This window comes from Heloderma suspectum, chromosome 2 (genome assembly GCF_057233095.1).
Source record: "Heloderma suspectum isolate Gila_16-S chromosome 2, 16-S_ref, whole genome shotgun sequence".
Taxonomy (NCBI): domain Eukaryota; kingdom Metazoa; phylum Chordata; class Lepidosauria; order Squamata; family Helodermatidae; genus Heloderma; species Heloderma suspectum.
Window position 1 is genome coordinate 393,856,594 of NC_139459.1, and position 19,999 is coordinate 393,876,592.

The window sequence follows — 19,999 nt, forward strand, 5'->3', positions numbered from 1 at the left end:
CCCACCAGACATCGCTAATTCAGGCAGATGATGGCAATTGGCACAGCTCTCAAGATCCAGGGCACAGGTCAGAAGATCCAGGGCCCATGCCTTAGTAGGCCATTCTGACCATCACCCACGTGCTTAGGGCTGGAAGAGGTCATGGTATGACAGGAGAGCTGTTTGGCTGAACTGAAGGACCTGTCAGCCCAGATTGAACTTCAGGCCAGAGTTTCCCCAAGGCTGCACTACACTCACATGTATGTAGATACCTGCCTATTGAGGACAGCACATCACGCATCAGGTGAAGTGGATAAATAGAAGCATAGCTTCCACATCCCGAGAAGTACTAGTTGCCCTCTACTCAGCACTGGTTAGGCCTCATCTGGAGTACTGTGTCCAGTTCTGGGCACCTCACTTTCAGAAGGATGCAGACAAGCTGGAGAGGGTTCAGAGGAGGGCAATGATGATGATCAGGGGACTGGAAACAAAACCCTATGAAGGGAGACTGAAAGAACTGGGCATGTTTAGCCTTGAGAAGAGAAAACTGAGGGGAGATATGCTCGCGCTCTTCAAGTACTAGAAAGGTTTTCACAGAGAGGAAGGCCACGTTCTCTTCTCAATCATCCCAGAGTGCAGGAAACGGAATAATGGGCTCAAGTGACAGGAAGCCAGATTCCGGCTGAACGTCAGGAGAAACCTCCTGACTGTTAGAGCAATATGACAATGGAACCAATGACCCAGGGAGGTGGTGGGCTCTCCCACACTGGAGGCCTTCAAGACGAGGCTGGACAGCCATTTGTCAGAGATGCTCTGACTTGGATTCCTGCACTGAGCAGGGGGTTGGATTCGATGGTCTTATAGGCCCCTTCCAACCCTACTATTTTATGTTTCCAGGTCAGAGAAATGTATACCCATTAAAATATGTTAGTCTTTCACAGGGCACAAGACTCTTGTTGACACATGGTTTCAATCTGAATAGAATTCATCACGTGAATACATGAAGAATGATAGATTAGACGTGCTAATAATTAAAAAGAGGGGAAAGTGATAGAAGTTATTAATGAAATATTCTGCTGTCTTATTTTTATTTCAAATCCTGTTTCTTTACTTGCTGTTGGGGGTGGGGGTGGATTTGTGTGTTAATATTTATGATCCTTGATTTCTGATTGAAAGGTTTGGAAGTGTCGCTGCAATTAAAAGAGAGGAAGAACAACTTAACAAGGATTTTGGTGCAGTAATAATCTCCCAACATGAAGAGACCGGTGATGTCCTTTTTCCTGCTTCTGCTCAGAGGGGATGTGCATTCTGCAGGTGGTCAGAGCCATGTTCATAGAATCATAGAATAGTAGGGTTGGAAGGGACCTATAAGACCATCGAGTCCAACCCCCTTAGGTAACTTAGCCCTTCGGATACTTTGTAGCAGGACTGTGCACAGACCCTCTGCTCTACTTTGGATGCCACTTTGGATCTTCCAAAGTGGCCCTGCTCTGTTTCAGACTGATTCGGACCCCCTCTGCTATGACTCAGATCCGAATACCAAGCAAGATTCGGACATCCAGAACACTCGTCTTTGGCATTTTCCCATTGATTTGCATGGCAAAACACAAATGGCCATAACATTTTCACATTTTATGATACATACATGAAATCTGGGACTCTCCCCCACCCCCAAGGGGTGTCCACCTACCAAATTTCAGGCAATTTGGCCCAGTAGGTGTTGAAGCGGTGAGGAGCTCACTATGCGTAAACGTGGCTGTCGGTTTCTTTGAAGTGCAAATAGTCCTACGTTCCTATTCACAGTGAATAACCTAGTGTCCCTTTGGCTGAATTGCCTGGGAAAACACTGGCTGGAAGGCAGGAAGCAAACAAGGACAGCAACCCTGCCAGGCGGGCACAGCAGCACCTCGCCCACCTCTGCCCCTGCTAAGACCCTGAAGATGCCTCCTATTGGGCTTGCTTGCTTGGCCACACACAGAGTAGTATTACATTATTTAAATAATCGCTCTGAATGCGTGGAGTGCTTTGCCCACTGTTTTTGGAAATGTGGACTGTTTTGTCGCCATCTGACACACACTGTTTGCTTGACCACACAGCACAAGCCCACACACACACACACACACACACACACACACGAGCAAAAGAAAAGCAATCACTAAACTACAAGCAAGGGGGGTGGGGGACTAAGTAGAATCGTAACACAAGAGAAAGGACTTAGTGTTTTTTTGGCTTTGTTTGTTTGTTTTAGGGAAAATAGATCAAAAATGGGAAGCGAAGGAAACAAAAATTGAGAAGGGGAGGTGGAGGGGAGCCAAGAACAAAGGAAAGTACGTGTGTGTGTGTGTTTGTGTGTGTGTGTGTGTGTGAATGTGTGTGTGTATATATGTGTGTGTGTGTGTATATATATATATGTGTGTGTGTGTGTGTGTGTGTGTGTGTATGTATACATACATACACACATACATACACAGAAAGTGGGGGCAAAGTAATAGTCGAGAAAGCATTGAAAAGGGGGTGGGGTGGGGGTGATTAGCAAGTACAGTGAAATGTCCTGGATTTTTAAATGAGCAAACACAAGAATGATCGGTAAACCTCTTACAGAAAGGTGGGGATACTAACATAGGTGTCATAGCACAGGAAGAAAGTAAAACAAGGATCCATGAAATCAAAAAGGGATCCTCATGCTTTCATATGCTTTTGAAAGAGGAGACTGCCAAAGCTTCCATCCAGTCACAGAGCACATCTGCCTCCATGGACTGAACCAGGAAAACCATGGATCTGCCCTCATGGGTGCGGCCATGGTGAAAAAACATGGACTCAAGGCAGGGATCCTTAGGGATCCTCATGGTTTTTACGAGAAAGTTTCCCCAAAATACTGTCATATCACAGGACGCATCTATGCCCATGGACTGAGTGACAGAAACATAAATTTGGGGCTTCATGTTATCAAGCCATGGATAAGGCACCCAATTCAATATGGATCCTCTGAATTTTTACATTGGGCCCCCCCTGCCCAACGCCTCCCCCATGAAAGCAGAGGACTCATCTTTGTCAAAGTATGCGCACAAAGAAAACCAGGTCTTCTCCTTCACCTCAAATCGTTGAAAACCATCTGAAGTCAAGAGGATCTCTACCTCGGATCTCTGCTTTTGTACTGTGGCTGCGCCCACAAGTGGCGGATCCACGATTTTTCTGGTTCATTCCATGGAAGCAGATGTGCTCTGTGATATGATGGTGTTTGGGGGTAGGTTTCTTGTAAAAATGATGAGGACCCCTGAGGATCCCTGCCTCAGATCTCTGTTTTTGCACCATGGCTGCACTCACAAGTGGCGGATCCGTGATTTTTCTGCTTCAATTCATGGAGGCAGATGTGCTTTGTGACTGGATGGTGTTTGGGGAGATATGCTCTGCAAAAATCATGTGACATCAAGAGAATCACTTTTTGATACGGGGAAGGGAGATGTAATGTTGGGGGTAACCATGGACGTAGGCGCATGCACTGCAACGGAGAGAACCGCTCTGATAGCGCCCAATAATAGTCTTCAGACACATGTAGGAAGAAAGCCAGACTATGAAGCACATGGTCTTCGATGTCTATATACTAATGCCCAGAGTATGGGAAACAAACAGAATGAACTTGAACTCTTACTACAGGAGGGAAATTATGACTTGATAGGTATAACTGAGACTTGGTGGGATGACTCTCATGACTGGAATACAGCAATTGAAGGATATAACTTGTTCAAAATGAACAGGAGGAGCAGAAAGGGAGGTGGGCTTGCACTGTATGTGAAAAATACATATCTCTGCACAGAAATACAGGAGGATGAGCTTGGTAGCCCCATCGAGAGCATCTGGATCAAAATAAATGGAGCAAAGAATAAAAGGAACCTGGTGGTCAGAGTCTACTACCAGCCACCCAACCAAGGAGAAGACGAGGATGAATCTTTTGAAAAGCAAATAACCAATGTTTTAAGAGAGCATGATGTAGTAGTAATGGGAGACTTAAATTTCCCCAATCTTTGTTGGGAGACAAATTCTGCAAAACATGGCCCCTCCAGGAAATTCCTGACTTGTGTGGCGGATAACTTCGTCCTACAGAAAGTAGAGGAAGGAACAAGAGGATCGGCTATCCTTGACTTGATCCTAACCAACAGAGGTGACTTAGTGGATAAAGTAGCAGTTACAGGAACTCTGAGGGAAAGTGACCATGTTGTACTTGAGTTCTTGGTTCTAAGGGAAACAAAAGCCAAGTGTAGTCAAACGCATACCCTGGATTTTAGGAAAGCTGACTGTAATAAACTCAGAACAATGATCAGTAAGGTCCCATGGCAAGCAACGCTAATGAGAAAAGGAGTCCAAGATGAGTGGGCGCTTTTAAAAAAGGAAATTCTCAAGGCACAATCACAAACCATTCCAACAAGAAGAAAAGGTGGAAGACAACAGAAGAAGCCAATGTGGCTTCACAACAAGCTTAGGGATGACCTGAAAACAAAATAGGACACATATAGGAAGTAGGGTTGGCGGAGAATTTCTCCCCGAAACTTTGGGGGGGCCGAGTGCCAAAATGTTTGGCCCCCCGAAGTAGTTTCAGGGAGAAATTCTCCGCACCCCCCCCGGCCCCGCACCCCCCCAGGATGGGACTTACCTTTCCCGAATGTCCCTCCCGGCGGCGGGTCCCGGCGGCGGTTCGTCAGGTCTTTGTCAGGGGCAGGAGTGGCAGCCGATCTTTCGACCGGCTGCCGCCGCCGCCATTCCAATAAAATTTAAAAAAAACGGCCCCGTGATAGGCTACGTGACGATTAACGTAGCCTATCACGGCTAGATTTGCAAAGTCAGCCGTGATAGGCTATGTTAATCGTCACGTAGCCTATCACGGGGTGTTTTTTTTTTTTTTTTACTTTTTATTTCGTGGCCGGGCGAGGCGCCTCCTCCCCGGCCTGAATTTCAGCCGGGCGAGGCGGGAAGCTTCCCCCCCCCCCAGCCTGAACTTAGGGGAGAGAACAGCGAAGCGTCTCCCCCCCACCGCAAAAAGCTGCGAGACCAGGTAAGTGGCTTTCGTGCACTCCTAATAGGAAGTGGAAAGAAGGCCAAGTAACAGAGGAAGAGTACAGGCAGGTAGCACAGAATTGCAGGGATGGCGTCAGGAAGGCTGAGAACAAGCTGAGGTTTAGCGAGGGATGCTAAAAGCAACCAAAAGGCTTTCTTCAGCTACGTGCATAGTAAAAGTCAGAGGAAAGAAATGGTTGTTCAGCTATTAAATAAGGATGGCAAAATGATAACAGATGACAAAGAAAAGGCAGAGGTGCTCAATTCCTACTTTGGCTCAGTCTTCTGCCAAAAGAGGGTCTATGACCCCCGTGGCAAAGTCGAAGTACAGGCTGAAGGGGCGGGATTGCAGCTTGAGATCGATAGTCATATGGTCAAGGAACACCTAATCACTTTGAATGAGTTTAAATCTCCAGGGCCAGATGAACTGCATCCTAGAGTAATAAAGGAACTGGCAGAAGAACTCTCAGAACCGCTGTCTATTCTCTTTGAGAAATCATGGAGGACGGGGGAAGTGCCAGATGACTGGAGGAGGGCTAATGTTGTCCCTCTCTTAAAAAAGGGTCCAAAGGAGGAACCTGGGAACTACAGATGAGTCAGTCTGACATCAATCCCTGGGAAAATTCTGGAGCAGGTGATCAAGCAATCCATCTGGAAGCACCTTGAAAAAAATGCCGTGATTACTCGAAGCCAACGTGGATTTGTCAAAAACAAGTCCTGCCAGACAAATCTGATCTCATTTTTTGATCACGTAACCTCCCTTGTGGGCCTAGTGCTCTTCAACATTTTGATGAATGACTTGGAGGAGGAGGTGCAGGGAATGCTGATCAAATGTGCAGATGACACAAAATTGGATGGGATAGCTAATCCTTTGGAAGACAGAAACAAAATTCAAAGTGATCTGGATAGACTGGAGCACTGGACAGAAAACAACAGAATGACATTTAATAGGGATCAATGCCAAGTTCTGCACCTAGCAAAAAGAAACCAAATGCACAGTTACAAGATGGGGGACACGTGGCTCAACAACACTACAAGCGAGAAGGATCCTAGAATTGTTGTTGCTCACAAGCTGAATATGAGCCAACAATGTGATGTGGCTGCAAAAAAGGACAATGCTATTTTGGGCTGCATTAATAGTAGCATAGCTTCCAAATCCCAGGAAGTAATAGTTCCCAGGCTCAGCTACTGAGCACTGGTTAGGCCTCATCTGGGATACTGTGTCCAGTTCTGGGCACCACACTTTAAGAAGGATGCAGACAAACTGGAGAGGGTGCAGAGGAGGGCAACAAAGATGATCAGGGGACCAGAAACAAAGCCCAATGAAGAGAGACTGAAAGAACAGGGCATGTTTAGCCTTGAGAAGAGAAGAGTGAGCGGAGATATGATAGCACTCTTCAAGTACTTGAAAGGTTTTCACAGAGAAGAAGGCCAGGATCTCTTCTTGACCATCCCAGAGTGCAGGACACGGAATAATAGGCTCAAGTGACGGGGAGCCAGATTCCGGCTGAACATCAGGAAAACCTTCCTGACTGTTAGAGCAATACGACAATGGAACCAACTACCTAGGGAGGTGGTGGGCTCTCCCACACTGGAGGCATTCAAGACGAGCCTGAACAGCCATCTGTCAGGGATGCTCTGACTTGGATTCCTGCACTGAGCAGGGGGTTGGACTCAGTGGCCTTGTAGGCCCCTTCCAACCCTACTATTCTATGATTCTATCATTTTATGGATTCTCATTTTACCCAGTCCCCATAGCACACGCTTTCTTCTCGGCTTCGTTCAGCCAAGGAAGACTGGGAAGGGTTAAGGCTTCCTCTGCCATGCCTGGCAGAGGCTGGTACAGTTGCTCTTGGTGGCTGCTCAGCACAGGCAGGACAGGACTGGAGCCGAGGGAGAAAAGCCATGGCACTTCCCCCTCGACTCCTGCCCCATCCTGCCACCACCGCTGCCGCCACCACCATCATTGCACACAATGATAGTGCATCAGGGCAGCAGGAGGCTGCTCAATTATCAGGCGGGTTATGCACCCCAACGTATCGTCCTGCATCTTGTGCGTTTACCCCACTTTGGAGACCACAGCTCTGGCCAGATAATGTTCAGACAGTCCCTCCTGCCCAGAACCACCACCTCTCTCACAAGGAGCAAACGGAGGTGGACTCACAGCAAAGCACACTCCCTCCTCCTCCTCCTCCTTCTCCTCCTCCTCCTCCTCCTCCTCCTCTGCCCTTACCCAGCCCCTCCCTGGTGGCCAGATCTCTCTCAAATTGATACATTTGGTGCCTCTGCATCTGCTCACCTTCCCCCCTCCCTCCTCCTCCTCCTCCGCACGATATCTCAGAAGGTGATACATTTTGGACACAGCCTGTCTGGGCTGCTCCGAAGGCATAAGAAGAGCTGCAAATATACAAGGCGGACCGAGGTGCCTCGTAAGTGACCCACCTTGCTTCAGGGTGCCTCGGTGCTGTTCTGATCCACTTCATAGCAAGATGAGGCACTGGCTTGGCTTTGTTTTGGGGGCTTTGGACCGAAGCGGCGCACAGCCCAACTTTTTAGAAAGGTGCTGTTTTTCTCGAAGAAAATGTCTACCACACATACTTAGACATATGAACATAGGAAGATCCCTGCTGGATCAGACCGAGGGTCCATCCAGTCCAGCATCCTGTTTCCCACACTGGCCAATCAGATGCCCATGGGAAGCCCATTGTTATTTCCAGAGGCCTTCCTTGAGAGACCAGCCGGGCTTTATTAATTTCAGAATTTCTTTCTTTTAAAATGATTAATAGTTTTAATATGGAGCTTTATTCTTTTATCTTTCTTGTTCACCACTCTGAAATCTTTTGTTGTGGGGTGGTATATCAATATTGTAAATAAATAAATAAATAAATAAATAAGCAAGCCACAAACAGGATGTGAACACAAGAGCACCCATCCCCTCTGCCCCATCTCATGTTCCCAAGCAGGTGGTATGGAGAGGCAGAATGCTTCTGATCCTGCAGGGAGCATATAGCCATCATGACTATTAGCCTTGGTTGCCTTGCATTTGTCTAATCCCCTTTAACGCCAACCCAGTCAGTGGCCATCACTACATCCAGTGGTGCCATATTCTAGAGTTAAACTACATGATGTGTCAAGTCTGGAATGAAACGAGATCATCCATGCGGTCCCTCATAATAGCCAAATCCCTGCTCAGAGCCTTCTGCCTTGGACCATTCACTACCACTCAGCCTAACCAACCTCGCAGGATTGTTGTGAGCATAAAATTAGATATCAGGCTTCTCCCTTCCCAGCAACTGATCTGTTAGGACATTTAGGCTGGAGTCCCCATGGATCTTTTGTAGTCCCCATGGCTTCTTTGGCTAGATAGCAACCTGAACGGAAGGATGGACAACCAGAGAAGGAAAATTTGTATCTTATGGATGTGGGGACCTTGTCTCTTCAGTACACAAAAACACACTTGAGTTAACCAGTTAAGATTATCATTGCCAATTTGATTACCAGATTAGTCTGCCTTTCATGAGAAAAGTCAGGTGTGCAATGCAAGCAGATGCTTGTCTGGATTATCACAAAGGAGGAGAAACCAAATCCAAGTGTGCCATCAAGATTTTTATTTTGTAGACCTTGCACATTTCAGGTGATAGAGACTCTCCAGGGATCTGCAAGTTATTAATGGCCTATAATGTAATACAATGAATCGCTAGCACTTAGGATCAGATGCCATCCTCTGTTTTCATTATTAGATGCTTCTTTGTATTCAGATCAGGCCTCAATAAAATAATGTAGCACCTGGGAATAAAGATGCAGCCCAGCAAGCCAGCACTGGAGGCCAAGATAGAGAAGACCTGCACGGCAACTGCATATTTCCCCTTGGTGCTCAGGTAGGTGGGCACAAAGGACACCCACACACTGCAAAAGACCAGCATGCTGAAGGTGATCAGCTTGGCTTCATTGAAGGACCCAGGCAGCTTCCTGGCTAGGAAAGCCACTGTGAAGCAGATGGCAGCCAGGAAGCCCATGTAGCCAAGGGAAACATAAAACATGACAACAGATCCTTCATTGCATTGCAGGGTGATCTGTCCAGGCTGGGAGTGCATGTCTGAGTCAGGGAAGGGTGGAGAGACTCCCAGCCAGATGGAGCAGATGACAAGTTGGACACTGGAACAACAAATGACAATGGAGTTGGTCAACCTCTTCCCTAGCCATTTTCTCACTCTGTTCCCCGGCTTTGTGGCCAGGAAGGCCAGCACCACAGTGATCGTTTTGGCCAGCACAGATGAGACAGCGACCGAGAAGATCATTCTGAAGGCAGTTTGGCGCAGAAGACAATCCGCTTTCCTTGGCCGGCCAATGAAGAGGAAGGAGGACAAAAAGGAAAGCAGGAGGGAGACCAGGAGAATGTAGGAGAGGTCCCGGTTGTTGGCTTTGACTATTGGAGTGTCTAGAAATTTAATGAAGATTCCGAACACAAAGCCTGTGGTTATTGTCAAGAATAGGGCAAAGGAAACCAAGGCAATCCCCAAAGGTTCTGTAAAGGACAGAAAGGATATATTCTTGGGGACACATTGATCCTGGTCTCTGTTTGGCTGCTGATGTCCTGGACACTTCTTGCAATGATCCGCATCTGAAAAGAAGGAGAGTGACTTCAGCTTCACTGACATGTATTTGACATTTTTCACTGAAACATGTCAAACGTTTCATTTTGGGAGAAAACATGGGGATGTGGAAGAGGTCAGGAAACAATCATGGTTTGGATCCAGGATCCCATGTCTAAGGACCTTCTACGAGAGGAAGGGCTCTGCTTCCGGAAGTGACTCCACCCGATTTTTCACTGAAACATGTCAAATGTTTCATTGTGGGAGAAAACTAGGGATGGCGGAGAATTTCTCCCCGAAACTTCGGGGGGCCGAGCGCCAACGTGTTCAGCCCCCCGAACAAGTTTCGGGGAGAAATTCTCCGCACCCCCCCACACCCCGCACCCCCCCCGGGACAGGACTTACCTTTTCCGAATGTCCCTCCCGCCGGTGGGTCCGGCTGGCGGTTCGGCGGGTGTTCGTCCTGGGCGGGGGCGGCAGCCGATCTTTCGACCGGCTGCCGCAGCCGCCATTGCAATAAAAGAAAAGAAAACAAAAACGCCCCCGTGATAGGCTACGTGATGATTAACGTAGCCTATCACGGCTAGATTTGCAAAGTCAGCCGTGATAGGCTACGTCAATCATCACGTAGCCTATCACGGGTGACTTAAAAAAAAAAAAGCGCATACGGATAATGGCGGCCCCCATAGGGAGCCACCATTCGCGTTCCTTATTTAGTCTCTGTAGTCTACGTAAATGTTTACGTAGACTACGGCGAAAATAAGGGCAACGCTATTTGCGTTGCCCTTATTTTCGCCGTAGTCTACATAATCTTTACGTAGACTACAGCGACCAAATAAGGAACGTGAATGGCAGCTCCCTATGGGGGCCGCCATTATCCGTACGCACTTTTTTTTTTTAAAGTCACCCGTGATAGGCTACGTGACGATTTACGTAGCCTATCACAGGTGACTTTGCACATCTAGCCGTGATAGGCTACGTTAATCGTCACGTAGCCTATTACGGGGGCGTGTTTGTTTGTTTTTTAACTTTCGAGTTCACGGCCGGGCGAGGCGGGAAGCCTCCCCCCCAGCCTGAACTTCGTGGGGGGAGCAGCGAAGCGCCTCCCCCCCACCGCGAACAAGCTTCGACGACAGGTAAGTCACTTTCGTCCACCCCTAGAGAAAACATGGGGATGTGGAAGAGGTCAGGAAACAATCATGGTTTGGATCCAGGACCCCACGTCCATGAAAGGAGGGACTTTCTATGAGAGGAAGGGCTCTGCTTCCGGAAGTGGCTCCACCCGATTTTTGAGGAAAATCCCCCCCAGCTCACCTCATTCAGCAGGGTCTCCTGACTCATTGACTGGGTTTACATGATCACTCACAAGGGCCTTCCTCTTAAGCCCCGCTTTAATACACTGAAAGCTGTGTGCTGGACTTAAGGGGAGGGGTCCTTGTGAGGGGAATTCAGAGGTCCATCCCAATAGCCAGAGAAGGATGCATTGAGTCCTCCCACCCTGCACTGTATCCCAGAAATTGCCTTCCAAGGCCCTCAAAAAGGCTCTCCTTCTCCTAACCGCAAACCTAATTTCCGATGGTGGGGGCAACGAGAAGAGAGCCTCCAATTAAAAACATAGGGTTCAGGCAGACTCAAATATTTGACTTCCAGTATTGGTCCTTTCCTCTTAAGTCACCCACCTTCCTGCGTGGAGATTGTCCCTTCTGCACATGGAGCGCAAGCATAACAGCAAGGTGGCCTTCCTTCCTGAATCTCCTTGGCGTATCCAGGGGGACAGCTCTCGACACACCTGGAACGAGGCACGGTCTGGCAACAAAGAGAAGGAGCATCAAGGCAAACCTGTTAGTTATATTTGTTTCTGTGGACATGGTGTTTGGGAAGGAAACAATGGGATCCAATCCCAGTGACTCCAGGCCCTTGTTTCAGGGAAGCACTTCTGATGCCCCGTGAAATAACATTAAAAGATGTTGTGTTCAGGCTGAAAAGCTGGCCAAGAAGGGGAGGAAGAATGAGCTTTTCTTGGCAGGTCACTCTGGAATCAACGAGCCACAACAGGAAACACTCTCCCTTTTCCTCATGGACCAGCAACACCCTGTCCCATGAATGGAAGGGCAAACAGGCAAAACAGTCTGCTTGCACTCCTGTTCTGCTTTTCCCTTCCTGTAGCCTTTCATGCTGCCACCAAGTGGGAATTGTTATTGTTCTGGCTGTCTCCCCCAAACCAGCCTTGAACCTCTCTGGGTCTCAGGTATCTGCTTTAGGTAGTGTGGAGTTTGTCTATGTGAAGTTGGGTTGGTAACCCCGCACCCCGAAAATGAAGCCAGAACTTTTCCCATGACCAAGTTTAAGTTTTACTCAAGAAAAAGGTCGATATAATAGGGGTGATCAAGCAGCCGCTCACATGGCCATTTCTGTGGGCCCTGCAATATCCTTTTGCCACTGTGATTGCTGCCAAACATTCTGTTGAACTTTATAGTCCCCTTGCTTTCTAAGCAAACTTCTTAACCTCGACTAGGGATGGTGGAGAATTCTGCCATGGATTTCAGTGAGGCCGAATGCACTGGCATTCGGCCCCCAGAAACCCATGGCGGAATGGCCTCCCACACCCCGCCCCCCCACAGAATCTTCCCAGGACGAAGCTTACCTGGGGTGGATGTTCCAGCAGCAGCGGCTCCGGCAGAGGCTCCGGCAGCGGTGGCAGCTGGCCTGTTGGCCAGCTGCTGCGGAATCAAATGGCGGCCACAGTAGCGGCCGCCATTTGCGTCCAGTCAGGATGCCGTGATAGGCTATGTAAGTATTTACATAGCCTATCATGGCAAAGGCAGCCATGCAAATGCCGGCCACCACGCCATTTGCGTAGCTGCATTTGCCGTCATAGCCTACGTAAATAGTTACGTAGCCTATCATGGCAAAAACAATAACAAAAAACAGCATACGCAAATGGCAGCGGCTGCGGCAGCCACCATTTGCATTCCCTTTTTCCCCCTGTTTAAATATTTACGTAAGCTATTACAGTGAAAAAAAGGGAACGCGAATGGCGGCCGCCGTAGCCTCCGCCATTTGCATACATGGTGTTTTTTTTCCCTGGAAGCCTGCCCAGCGGGCGGATGTCTGGCTGCGGGCAGCCCTGGCCGGCAGCTCCGCAGAATCTCTGCAGAGCAGAGGAAGCAGGATTAGGATTTTGGGGGGAATAGGATTTTCAGCACCTCCCCCCCACCGCAAATCATCCCGTCAAAAAGGTAAGTGACTTTCGTACATCCCTAACCTCGACATTCAAACTATACTTTTGACCTCTAAACTAGTACTATAGGAGAGGGAAGAAAACAACTCCCTATCCATGTAGCTGTTTATTCAATGGTAAGTCCCACAATACTAAGTAGGACCTCCTCCCAGCAAGCATGCATAAGATTGCAGCCAAAGTCCCAGATGACTGTGGGGTTTTGGACTCGATGGACTTAGAGTCCCCTTCCAACCCTACTATTCTATGATGCTTCTATGGATCCATGAGTTATTCAACAAATTAATAGAGGGAACACTTAACAGATGTCACAGGCAATATCAAGAAAGAAATCATTCACCCTACTTCATTAAACCGTGTGGGCCACACAATGGCTTCTGGGCTAATGGTGAGCTTTATGTCCTGCGTTGTCTGTCCCTCTACACTCCCAATTGTCACTCTGCGATAAGACGTATTGGGGAAAAATATCCAATTCCTGATATCATAGTTGACTGTCCGCTCCCCATCCTCAGACAGATACAGTCCGCCCATGGAAGTGTTAGAAAACTGGACTTCTCTAAGGAAAGTGTGAAGCTAGAATGACAGAGAAAACAACCGGCATTGGGAATACATGAAAGCATGATGGATATCTCAGCCCTGCTGACTTCACACTTGAATCTCCCATGAATTGAGTCTGTTGCACACCTGGACTCAGTGGATGAATATTGTGTGTGTGTGTGTGGTTGCTGTCACAACTGAGATACATTCTGGAGTCCCTGTTTCTGCTCCAGCTTTTCGGAATGACTAGCTGCAGGGTCATCATTCCTTTTAATACGAACATGAGTTTCCTCATGCTTGTGCTTAGGTAGCCAAGACAGCAGCACGTACATACAAGGGGGAGGTATCAGTACATTCATGCTCTCCCAAGGTATTCTCAATACACCTGCAGAAAAATACTCTAAAGGGTGGGAAGTGCTTAGAAGGCCCCATAATACCTCAGTTTAAGGGGGATTCAGTGAGTGACTTTGGAGCAATCTGACAACTGCGTTGGAGGGGTGAGTAGAACAGGGTGGCTGGAAAGGGAGGAGAAGACACATGGAGATTAAAAAGGGGCAGAGAGAACCATCTCATTATGTGGATAGGCCATTTCCTGGTTCACACTGAAAAGTTGTTTTTAAATGTCCCCAGAGGCAGTAGTGACAGCTGTCCACAGAAATCAAGGGAGAAATGCAAGATTTATATTCAGCCTGCACTGGGCACCAGTGTGTCCACTCCCCCCCCCCAAATCCAAAAGTTTAGGAGTAAAGAGATGGGTTCCTGCTATTCTTATTTTGTGAGATTTCTTTTTTTTAACCCATCAGGTGGGTATAGTTCCTTCTGCTGCTGTGAGACTGTCACAGGTGGGGAAGATCCAGTAGATCCAATTGCAGTTCTGTGCATTGATAAAGATCAATCACACTGGAGTCACTGGGTATTTTTCAGCCGTACTTGCTTAATTATTTATGTATGTTCAGGGAGCCGAAAAAAATTTGGGGGGAATCCGGGGCATGCGGACGGCAGAACGGGGTGGCCCTCAGCACTGCGGAATCCTTGCAGAGCGGAACCGCTCTGCACGGATTCTGTGGGGATGGAATGGATCACCTCCCGCCTCACCACCCATGGATTCCCCACTGGAACAGACGGTGGGGAATCCGTACATCCCTAATTCAGGCTGATGCTCATCTGATGCCCTGAATGGACCATTCCATAGAACAATTGGGCAGGGCTAAATATACCACTCCTATCGACCTGACCAAGGGTATTGGCAAGTGCCCTTGGAAGAAGATGCTGCTCTGCTTTTGTTACTCATTTGGCGTTGTTTCAATTTACAGTCCTTCCTCTGGGGTTGAGGAATGAGTCTGAGATCTTCCAGACACTCATTAATGGACTGCTAAATGATCCGGAGGAATCTGCCCGTGTGAATTTGGATGCTGTGGCTATTTTTAGTCAGACCTGGGACACCCATCTTGATTATTTACGCCAAGTGTTTCAACAGATTCATAATCTGGAGCTTACTGTAGGACCCAGAAGTGCCAGTTTGACCTGGCGGAAGGGACATATCTAAGACACTGGGTCAGAGGGGGCAGTATTAAGCCCCTGTATGCTAAGATTGAGTCCGTCCAGGACTGGCTAGTCCTGATGACCAAGAAAGAAGTCCAGTCATTCTTGGACCTAGTGGGTTACTACCATAGTTTTGTCCCCCCTTTCAGCAATCTGGGGATGCCCCTGACTGATTTGTGTACAAAGCGGCAACATCCTGAAGTCGTATGGTCAGAGCAGTGTCAGTGGGCCATTGATGCTTTGAAAACTGAGGTGATGGACTAGCCTATTCTGTGGGCCCCACACTTGGACTCTCCTTTTGTCCTAGAGACAAATGCTTCTGATTTGGGACTTGGAGCTGTGTTACAGCAGAGGGGCCTGACCACCCTATTGCCTATCTGGGGGAAAAACTGTTACCTGTGAAAAAAGCCTGGCTACTATTGAAAAAGAGTGCTTGGCCATTGCGTGGGCCTTGGGTAAACTCAGGCCCTACTGGTGGGGCGGAAAATCCAGCTTCAGACAGATAATGCTCCACCTTGCTGACTTGCCAAAGTTAACAGTTCTAACCACACATTGCTACGGTGGAGTTTGGCCCGACAGGACTATGTCTTTTTAGTAGTGCATATTATGGGCAAAGAGAATATATTAGTGGATGACCTATCTAGTGTGTAAGCCCCAGATGAGGGTATGGGGTAAACAGCAACATGACTTGTGACTGTCCTTATTGAAGATCTGTCCAGAATTGTACCAATCCAACTATACAATTCTGTTTTTAGTGTTGCAATCAAGTCACCGCACTATGGTACTGAAATGCCGTTTGTAATTCTTATAATCTACATGAGCTTAGTAATTACTTTTATAGATAGTTCAAAAGAAGTAAGATGCTGGCAGTAAGGGTGTTTAACTTTTTGTACTTTCAATTCTTTTATACATCACATTATAGTAGCTATCATAAGAGCCTTTCTATATATTTTGAAGTATTTTTTTCCTGGCTAGAAGTATCTGACAGTCTTATCATAGCTTTACTGACAGGCAGAGATGAAAATTGAGATTAGGGGTATCTGTCGCTGGGAAATCTGGTTCTTTTTTCACTCAGTGTAGTTCCGACTCGATTTGCATTTGCAAGCCAAGCTGTGGGCTTTCCCTTAAACTTTGGGAGTGTTTTTTGTGCTGGGGCGGCCATGTTTCATAATTCATGCAAATTCCTGACCAATTGGAGTATATTAAGGCCAAATTTGTGCAGATGTTGCTGTCATTTGTGGAGATTGCTCAGAACTTTGTGCAAATTGCAGAACCTGTGTGTGGCGGGGGGAGTGCAAACAGTTGGGAAAACCACAAACAGGCCTGACTTGCTGCAGGTGAAGAAGGGGGAGACAAGCTCAAGAACACAAAATGTATTGTGCTTTTTTATGAAATTTTGTAATATGGGAACACAGTGTTATCTGGAAGTCCGTATATTTAATGTAAATGCTTGGTTTGATTTATAGCTCCTGAGGAAAGAAGCATTCTGAAACGTGTTGAGCGCCATATATTCTGTTTTCTTGAGGACCAGCGCATGTCTCCCCCTTCCTCACCATCATATATGTTGACCAAAGAATAGGGTAGTCCATCAGCTGGGTTTTCAGAGCAACAAAGGAGCACCGACACTGCTCTTTCCCTCTCCGCTTCTTCTGACTTCCTGCACACCAAGTCGGGGGGCACAGCAGGAACTGGAACAAAGCCTGAGGGCCAAGCCAAAGAAAACCTGTTGAACTCCACCCCTCAAATGGATTTCTCTGACATCCCTAATTTAGAGTAAGACCCTGAAATTTCATCGCCTCAAGGGGGAGGGTGTCAAGAGCTCCTTTTCTTTCTTTCTTTCTTTCTTTCTTTCTTTCTTTCTTTCTTTCTTTTTAATTCTCTGACCGTGTTAGGTCGTGTTAAAAGTTCCCCTTTATCGCTGTACTGCTTGGCAGCTCTCTGCATTTGGCCGAGCTACAATAGCACGTAGTGATGCAACCACCATTAATCTCCTATCTCGAGACAGTCCAGGCAGTTGCAGTCCTCAAGGCCAGAGAAAGCCTTTGTTAATTGGGCAGAATGATCTCAGCTGTGTTCCTTGAGAAAGTGCCCCCTCTCTTCTAGCGTTGGGAATGTTAGCCTGTGATCGCTTGCAGGAGATCTTCCCTGAGTTGTCTTTGAGGGGCTCAAAGGTCAAAAGGGGAGTTTGAGATGTGCCCAGTCATCTTCATCCAGTTGTGTCAACTTGCCTGCAAGCTGGCGAGTTCTTGGATCCCAGACTGGGCCCTGTCATGTGGGGACACCCTGACTTCGGTAACGTATAGGATAGGCCAAAATATTGCTTTGTTACTTTGCCCAAGGGATTGTTTCAACAGTTACATTTGATCTTTCGTATAACCTTTCATCCCTTTCCCTATTCCCTACACAAATCAACTTGATATCTAGCTCTAGAGTTGTGTGTGCCTCCTTCCAGGTAAACATCAGGACTAAAGTCACCACCATTTTTGTTGGGTTGTTTGCTACTGTAATGTTTCAGGGTTAACATAGAGAGTGAGAGCTCGAGCCCTTATCTTAGCATCCCAAGTGTGATGTGGAAGGTGTGAGAGTCCTCTGGCTCAGGCTGACGTGGATGTCAAGGGGTGGCGGCAGTCTGCTTTGTCCCTGCCTACACGGAACGACGTTTGGGCAACCCCTTTTCTCCCTTCCCTCCTTCTAATGCAAAGTCCAAAGCAAATGCAGTTTGTTGTCCATAGTATGGGTTGGAAGGGGCCGTACCTTGGAGAATGTGTCTTATACAAGCCCTGCAATGCATTTCATGCTGAATACTACAGGTAAGGCTGTGAGTAGTTTACAAGGACCTCCACTAATACAGGACACCTTGTTCCATTTGGCTTGAAACTGAGACTAGTCAACACCCTTCCCCTGGCAACTTTATCCATTTTATTGTCACACTGCAGGTTGTGTTAAGAGAATAATATGCAGAAACCCCAAAGTCCAGTTGCAACTCATTAAAGAAGCTTTAAAGAAGCTTTCTGGCAAAGCCGGCTTTACAAGGGAGACCACGCCAAGCCGAATTCCTTGACTGGTCCTCCTCAGGGGCTGGGACAGCTCTCTGCACCTCACACATAGATGCTCATGAGGGCTGGGTGGTCACACCAACTCTGGCTAGGAGGCAGAGGAGGGAAGTCCTCACTGGACATTCCAGAGGGGCTGCTTCCTCCTCAGCTGCACATCCAACTCCCTACTCAGACACTGCCTCTGGATCGTTCTCAGGGAAAGATGAATCCTCAAGCTCAGGGAGGTGAAATTCCTCCTCAGAGGAAGACTCCTCAAGGGGGCGTGGGATGACACACTCAGGGCACCAGAGAGCAACCACTAGGTGAAGGAGAGGATTTTAATGTCAAAATAGCAGGGAAACGATTTATCTCTACCAGAAGCCTCTAGGGTGGCCAGTTCTGAATCACCAAAGAAGAGGAAATACATAACCAAAAACCAGGATAAAAGGAGACACCATATTGCAGGTCAGCCCTTCAAATACAGGACTTCTCCACAACAGAGGACAGGCCTCTTGCAGCCCTTCAGATAAAGGATGATACTCTGGAAAAGAGGATAATTGGCCACCCAGGAAGCTTCACAAACTGGAGTTGCCTGTCTCAGAATGGTTACTTTCTTTGCCTCCTTTCTTCATATTTAACCTGGCTCCTATATTTGAGATATAGGATCGCATTTCCAGAGTTGGACAACGGATGGCAATTTGCAGTGATGTTGGAATAGGGCAAGGAAATACCTGCCATGGCTGCAGCCTTTGAGGTTCCAGCCTGGCTCCTCTACCCACCAGCAGCGTTCTCTTTGATTGGGAGGGATATGCAGCCTCCAAGGCATGGGCCACGGCTTGAACACTGTTGTAAATACTGTAGCTGTCTTGAGACAGGGTTCTCTCAGTCTCCTCCTGGGGCAGCATCTCCAGTTTCTCTTTCTCTGTGCATCTTGTCCACCCTTTAATAGACAGGGCATGCTTCGAATAGAAACAATGAAATGCTGTCAGCCAAAACTGTGTTGTATCCGGTGACATTGGGCCGTAGTTGTCATATTTTGTCCCTCTCTTGGTCTTCACCACAAAGGAAAAAGAACCATGGAAGTAGTAGAAGGATTTGGGTTGAGTAAACACATTCAAGAAGATGTCCTGAAAAGATGTTGTGATCCAGACTTTCATCCCAATCTGTTCCTCTTCAAGCCTGTTTTGTATTAAGATGAATGGATTAAATCCATAGCTAGAGTCCCACACGTAAACATATACATTGACTTGTCTCCACATGACAAGTGGCTCACTCTGGAACAAGCGAAGATGACTCATCCGTACTAACAGTCTCTTTGAGAAGGCAACACAAATTCCACTGCTGATCATCAGAGGGGTCAAGGTTCTCAAGAACCTTTCTCCGTTGTCATTGCTTGGAGCGAGGAGACCGATCCACGTCCACCCAAAATGCAGGAGCAGTTTGACCATTCCTGCAACCTGGGTTTCTTCCTTTGGGACCGTGCGGTAGATGAAAGGAAACTGATGTTTATCATGAAGAACATGAGCCACAGAGCCGTAACTCACCTAGCAAGGCAAGGAAGAGAAAGGTGTATAGTTCTTAGGATGAAAATCAAATGATTGTATTCTCGAATTCTTGATATCTAACACAGTGCCTGTCGCATGAGGGCTGAGGGGTCTACGGGGAGTGGGGAAATGCTAAAACCCCTCAAGGACAACTTGTGGTGCAACCCCTCTCTGTGTACTGCTGGAAGAAGGACTTGTTGGCAACCCTGGGGCATTCTTGTTGGTGGGCAAGGCCTTCTGAGACAACCCAGGACCCAAACAGCAGCATCCCAAAGACCGTGATTTATTTTTAAACCTTTGATTGGTACCCCCACCTTTCTACCAAGACAAATGGCACTAAGGCAGCTTACAATCATGAATAAATCTGTACCCCACCAGTAGTGAATTGCACCCATCCACTTAGTCAAAGGAGTGTAAAGTGATACATTTGAGGACACTACTGGATGAGGTGCAGGAGTGAGATTTCTCTTCGTGTCCCCATTC

General features: G+C 47.5%; 1 protein-coding gene across 1 annotated transcript; it reads right to left on the reverse strand.

Annotated features, from left to right (window-relative positions):
• Positions 1 to 8,616: 8,616 nt before the first annotated feature.
• Positions 8,617 to 10,146, reverse strand: LOC146356471 (vomeronasal type-2 receptor 26-like). Its single transcript, XM_084841256.1, has 2 exons — positions 10,026 to 10,146; positions 8,617 to 9,649 (listed from the first exon to the last, which is right to left on the reverse strand). Exon 2 carries the CDS (start codon positions 9,324 to 9,326, stop codon positions 8,739 to 8,741), a length of 588 nt encoding a protein of 195 aa, XP_084697382.1. The 5' UTR covers positions 9,327 to 9,649; positions 10,026 to 10,146; the 3' UTR covers positions 8,617 to 8,738.
• Between the last annotated feature and the right edge of the window lie 9,853 nt (positions 10,147 to 19,999).

Excerpts from the sequence above, each read along its gene's own strand:
- LOC146356471 (XM_084841256.1), bottom strand. The coding sequence starts at position 9,326 with ATGATCTTCTCGGTCGCTGTCTCATCTGTGCTGGCCAAAACGATCACT.